Source organism: Pieris brassicae, chromosome 1 (assembly GCF_905147105.1).
Source record: "Pieris brassicae chromosome 1, ilPieBrab1.1, whole genome shotgun sequence".
NCBI classification, from domain to species: Eukaryota; Metazoa; Arthropoda; class Insecta; order Lepidoptera; family Pieridae; genus Pieris; species Pieris brassicae.
The window spans coordinates 14,086,262-14,092,682 of record NC_059665.1 but is presented as its reverse complement, the minus strand read 5'-3'; the positions used below and the strand labels follow the sequence as shown (position 1 = coordinate 14,092,682).

Here is a 6,421-nt window from a genome sequence, read left to right as displayed (position 1 = left end):
TAGGACAGTAATTTTAAAATTTGCGCATTACTCAAAAGTGGCCACAAAAACAGAATAAAATAAATTCATCCATAACAGATGCAGCCCTCCAAGAAAATAGTTATTGGCTGCTGCTAGTTAGTTAACCCCCTGGAAACTAACCCGAAACCTAAAGACATTCTTCTGACGTCTGTAGTCGTCTTTAAATCCTCTGTGGTTAATCGTTATATTCTGTGGAGATATTTTTTATGTATATAACTGCAAATATAATATATATACCATCAGGCAACTATACCACTTGTATATTTTGAGATTAAGAATTTTAAAAATGTATGAATTTCAATGTATTGATGGTATTTTTAGAGAAGATAATCTTAACCTTATACAAAAGCTAAAGGAGAAATGGCATGAATTGCATGTGAATACGAGTATTTTTAGATACAAATTAGGGACATTAAAAGAAAAACTAGCTGGAAATTATATGCTACAGGTACGTAAAATTCTTTTAAAAACTGCAACTGTAGCTACATGCTGTAGAGTTAAAAAAAAACTTTAATACTGTCTACACTCAGATGTTTTTACATCATTCGTTTAGATTTAACAAGTGTAGATAATAGCAAAAGCTATACATGTCCTTAAAGGTGTTCATTATTTTTTCCAGCTAAATCATGATAGAAGTGTAAAAAGAAGACAGCCCGAACATATGACAAATATTTGCCAGCCATTTGATGAAAATAAATTTAATTTCTCAAAGGTATCAAGTGAAGAAGTTCTCTACAAATTTTGGAATAAAGATACTGGTTAATACTCTTTTCTTAAGTTCTCTTCTTAACTTCTATTTTTTTACTTTTGAAATTTATGATTAGGAAAATTTAAATTTATGTCTTTTATATGACATATTGTTGTCTTTTATATTGCCTCTCGGTATGTACTTTATGTGAATTTTTATATGAAGTACTTATTGAGAATTGAATTCCTTTTGTATATCTATTAATATATTGATAATATAATGAACAACCCTAGTAAGTTAGTGTTCATTAATATGATACAATAATAAATGTGTATTGTAATTTTGTATGAATATTTCAGCCACAAACATACATGCAATTGTTGTAAATGTTAGCCCTATAAACTATTACCATTCACTGCTATGTCCATCTATTTATCAAATGCTTCCACAAGTGGTCACACTGGATAGTTTGAAGTTAGTTTTATATATTCATTCATTATCCCAGGATTGGTGAGTAAAGGCAAGTACTGCTTTTTTCTATTATTAGTTAAGGCCTATCCTGAAGTAACTAGACAAGAACTAAAGAACTAATAGCTTTTTAATTTTGAAAAACTTTTTTTATTAATAGCTCAATATTATGATGACTGGCATGGTAAATGTATAGAACATTTCTTTACAACAAGATAATATATTTGTTACAGTGATCTACGGATTGCTTTTAACAGCTTATGTGCATTGGCTTCAGTGAATCACTTACATTATCATCTAGTATTTGAAAAACAAAAATTGCCTATTGATTATGTTGTAAGTAATTTAATTGTAAATGTTAGTCTATAATCTGTATATATTATTATAACGCAATGGTAAATAAGTCTATCAACCCAAAGTAACCATGGTAAAGAACTCTGTCTATCAGCCATGTTTTATAATGAGACCATAACACTTTTAATTTAATTGTACACTGCCTCTTATAAATATCACTTAAAACGAACCCCCAAATACAATGAATCAGTTCATATGCATTTTATCTAAAGTACTTATCTGTCTCTTTTCATTGCAGCATAAAATTTTACATAGAAAAACAAACTAAGTAAACTTAGAAGACTGCAATGTGACTGGTTTTTGTTTTTATGAGTAAGGGGCAAAGTGTAGGCATGATTGTCAACTCTCTGATGAATGAGACTACTATACTTAGATGAGCAATCTATCTATTCTCATATAAAGATGACATTTGATTACTCTTTTGGATTATATTATAGTAGTATTTATAAATTCAGTAATACTTATTTTCAATATTATTTTTTACGAATAAAGGTAGTTTTAAAACACACATTGTAGGAGGCACAAAAGGCTGACTACCTACTTGAATATAAGAATAAAATTCATGGAACTGACAAAATGATATATTAAGTGTAATGTTTTATTTCAGAACTGCACACATATCAAAGGACCACTATGGTTGATGGAAAACTATCCAATACCAGGATTTTGCTTTGATGGCAATGCAAAAAATGCAGCGGAGGATATTTTTAAACTCATCCAATATTTTTTGGCAAATTCCATCGCACATAATATATTCATAACTAAAGGCTGTTCCTTTAATAATGGACATGATATGACAAGGGTGTTTGTCTGGGCAAGAAAAAGTACAGCTGGTGCCAAACAGTTGGGTGCATTTAATGTTGCTGCGTTGGAGCTTGGGGGATATTTTGCTGTGTATTGTAAGTAATATAAGTTTTTATTATTATCATTATTGTCAATTAAATCCATGCCTGTACCAATAGTAGTAGTATAGTATATAGTAGTATAACCTATGAATTACTACCATATTTTATGATGAAGATCAGCTTGTCGGGAATTTGAAACCCTCTCTATTTTCCCTCAAATATTTATATAATGTCCATAACACTTTTGTCACCCGTTATATAAATAAACACATAACATTATATTTGTTCTGTGTTCTTGATCATTCAGTCATTTCAATAAATGGTATTACCATGATATTTATAAACTCTGGAGGATGCATGGTGAACAGATTCTCCAAGTGAACCTCGACCAGTTTAACCACTGACTGGACTCGACAGGAGTGGCCAGTGGAAGGCCCCGATATCGAGTTATTTCTTTCGCGGTCGAAATAATTTCGTGTCTCGTGAGTGCGTTTCAGGGTATGACGTTATCGTAGAGATTTGTAGCCAGTCACTAGGTGTCGCTACAAGTGTAAATTCGTTATAAAATATTGAAAAATTGGTAAAAAAAATTATCAATGGCGCTACCACCTTTTTAGGTCTGGGCCTCAGATTTCTGTATATGTTCCGTGATCTTTTGTTAATCTAATAGGCAAGTAGGTGATCAGCGTTCTGTGCCTGACGCATGCCGTCGACTGTTTGAGTGTAAGGCAAGCCGGTTTCCTCACGATGTTTTTCCTTCACCGTTCGAGCCAATATTAAATGTGCACATAAAAAAAGTCCATTGGTGCTCGAACCGGGGATCGAACCTACGACCTCAGGGATGAGAGCCGCACGCTGAAGCCACTAGGCCAACACTGCTCTAAAATATTATGTTATAAACTATTATTTCATTTATATATGAATAACAAAAACATTAATGTACTAATTGGGGTTTATAGTATGTTCATAATGTTATATTTTATAAGTTATGTAGCTGATTTCATGTAAAATTTAGTTCTCTATGTTTTGCTTATTCAACGGATATTAAACGGTTATTTACAATGTAATCATTGGATATTATTATTTGTCATCTATTAACCCTTGTGGTCTAAGTTAATGTCATCTATCGATAAGATAGTATGTATCATATGGTATATGATTCATTCTACAATATTTCAAAGGAAAATATAGATTGTTGCATATTTGTTTATAATAAGCGCTTAAATTATAGCAAATTGTAAAACACTTTATGGTGTTTTGAATGTTAAATGCGCACATAAAAAAGAAAGTCCATTGGTGCCGGGGATCGATCCTACGACCTAAGGGATGAGATTCACACGTAAAAGCCACTAAGGCTAACACTGCTCGTTATGTTACCCAGCTTAAGTGAGATTTATATGACTTTGTTTCAGTCGATGAAGATTTTGAAAAGATCGAAGTTCAGGATTTAGACAGAGAATTAGCTAAATGGAAATTAGATAATTTTGACAAATTATGTAAAGAGGTTGAAAAATTGTTTCTATGATTGTGATGTTTTAGAAATATTAATAATGTATTTAATTTATTTCTTTATTAACATCGATTGAAAGATAAAACTTATAAAAAAACTTTGAACATTGAATTGAGTTTTTCTTTTTTTGTATATGTGTATATATATATATAGAATTATAATTGTCTCTGGTAAGATCTCGCCATAATTCCCACGTGGACCCGGCCCTATAATAAATCTAGGGCTGAATATTCCTTGGTGTTATTACCTATAGTAACAAAGACGGTACTGTGTAGTCCAAACTTTGTACTAGATCGTATAATTATTACGCTTATTATGACTCATTTAAATTAGTTATGTGCTACATATGCAATAAATCTAAATAATAATATATTACTAATAAATTGCAATGTATCCCAATTTAACAAAATAACAAACATGAATCACTTCCCTTGACCTCTGGAATCTATTCTACAATTAACTCTATAGAGTCCAGTCTGTTTATAACCGTATGTGCGTGCGCATCTCCGCAATGAAACTCTATGTTGTATCATTTACGTTGTGTATTCTAATACAATACACTGACAGCCGATACGTTGACTGGTTTCCGCAGAATTTAGTCGATAAATTCACAAATAAAACCTCTCAAATCACAAATTATGTTCGGGAAAAGGGACGAAGTTTAAAACAGTTTTATGTCGAAAATGTTAGAAAACGGATCACGTCTTATCTGAATATTAACCAAACCGAGGATGTGACCGATAAGCCAATGCGGATGCGAAGAAAGTTCCATGGTTACCTGGAAGACGCTAGGGCGAATGGTAAAAAGGTATTTGACGTTATCGCGCCTGAGAGAATGGAGTATAATTGTAACGATAACGACCCAGGTATTCATATGACAACGCCGCAATTAATTGCTCAACATGGATACCCCTCCGAATCCCATACGGTTGTTACAACCGATGGATACATATTAACCATACATCGAATACCGTATTCCAAAAATTCGACCAAAACCAGCCCAAGGAAAACGGTTCTTCTACATCACGGCTTGCTCGGGAGTTCAGCTGACTGGATCATTCCTGGTCCAGATAAAGCCCTTCCATACATTCTCTCTGAAGCCGGCTACGATGTGTGGCTGGCAAATGTCCGTGGAAACACTTATTCGAAAGCTCACGTTACTCTCAATACAGATACATTCGAATTCTGGAATTTCACATTTCACGAAGTCAGTCAACACGATTTACCGGCGGTTATCGATTACATCATGGACCTGAAAGGATGGGACGCTAAAATCAACTATATAGGTCACTCTATGGGTACAACCGTGCTTTTTGCATTGCTGTCAACTAAAACTCATTATAACAAGGTGCTAAGGGCTGGTTTTGCTTTGGCCCCCGTCGCCTATATGACGGATATTAAAAGCCCCATTCATATCTTGGCGAAATATAGTGCTAATATTGAATATCTCTTCAAACTACTTGGTGCAAATGAATTTTTACCACCTAATGCGGTTTTACGATGGCTATCAAAACACGCATGCGAAATAAACAAGCTGGAAGAGGCGATATGTGAGAACTCTATGTTTGTCATATGTGGGCATGATGAAGGGCAGTTCAACAAAAGCCTTTTACCTCTCATATTGAGTCATGAGCCTGCTGGTGCGTCAACGAAAACTTTGGTACATTATGCGCAAGAGATTCAAACAGCTGGACGATTCCAGCAATTTGATTATGGTCCTGATGGAAACTTAAAGCAGTATGGAAGTCCGATGCCTCCTGAATATCCAGTACATAAAATAACTCTCCCTATCGCCCTAATTAGCTCCCAAAACGATTGGCTCGCTAGTGACGTTGATGTTACTAATTTGTACGTACAACTCGTTAACCCGATAGAGCATTACATAGTGCCTTTAAAAGAATTTAATCATATAGATTTTCTGTGGGCGAAAGATGCTAGGAAACTGGTCTATAATAAACTTCTTGAATTATTAGAAGAAGGTGTAAGTAATTCTTCTCCGTATGTAATGCAACAATTATTAGATAAATAACAATATTCAATATTTATATTTTGGGTTCATTCATACAATTTAACGTTGTATAATCGTAAAATTGCGAACTATACCGCCTTTAAATTCAGTTAACTATACAATTTCTAATGTATGACACTCGCCTAAATATGGCGGAAATCGCTGAAATTTAAAATTAGAAACACAGCCATAATTGATGTTTACATAATAGACGAATAATTAAACAACATATAGTTTGTTGTTAAAAGCAGAATAATTGTAAACAAAAAAAATATGAATCATTTTGTTGTTTATTCAACTACTGATGAATTCGATAAATATATGTGTGACTCATACTTTTAAATCGATTGAACTTTAAACTTGAAAATAAGAAATTAATAACTAATATACTAACTATGTTGGCTTTTTTATTTTATAACACAGGACCTGTCTTAACATTTCGTAAAAAAAAGCTTCAACTCTGGTTATTCTTCTTTTACACGAATATTTTGGTTATATATTATGGTTATTTTATGTTTAGGAAGCTG

At 33.0% G+C, this 6,421-nt stretch overlaps 2 protein-coding genes across 2 annotated transcripts; both read left to right on the top strand.

Moving 5' to 3' along the window:
- The first annotated feature begins 15 nt into the window (after window positions 1–15).
- Window positions 16–4,064, top strand: LOC123708659 (GDP-D-glucose phosphorylase 1). The gene is made up of 6 exons (XM_045659481.1): window positions 16–469; window positions 641–779; window positions 1,069–1,219; window positions 1,411–1,513; window positions 2,139–2,430; window positions 3,789–4,064. The coding sequence occupies exons 1-6, from the start codon at window positions 308–310 to the stop codon at window positions 3,899–3,901; spliced, it is 960 nt and encodes a 319-aa protein (XP_045515437.1). The 5' UTR covers window positions 16–307; the 3' UTR covers window positions 3,902–4,064.
- A 276-nt stretch (window positions 4,065–4,340) lies between these two features.
- Window positions 4,341–6,288, top strand: LOC123708644 (lipase 3-like). Its single transcript, XM_045659458.1, has one exon. The coding sequence runs from the start codon at window positions 4,377–4,379 to the stop codon at window positions 5,913–5,915; it is 1,539 nt and encodes a 512-aa protein (XP_045515414.1). The 5' UTR covers window positions 4,341–4,376; the 3' UTR covers window positions 5,916–6,288.
- Window positions 6,289–6,421: the final 133 nt, after the last annotated feature.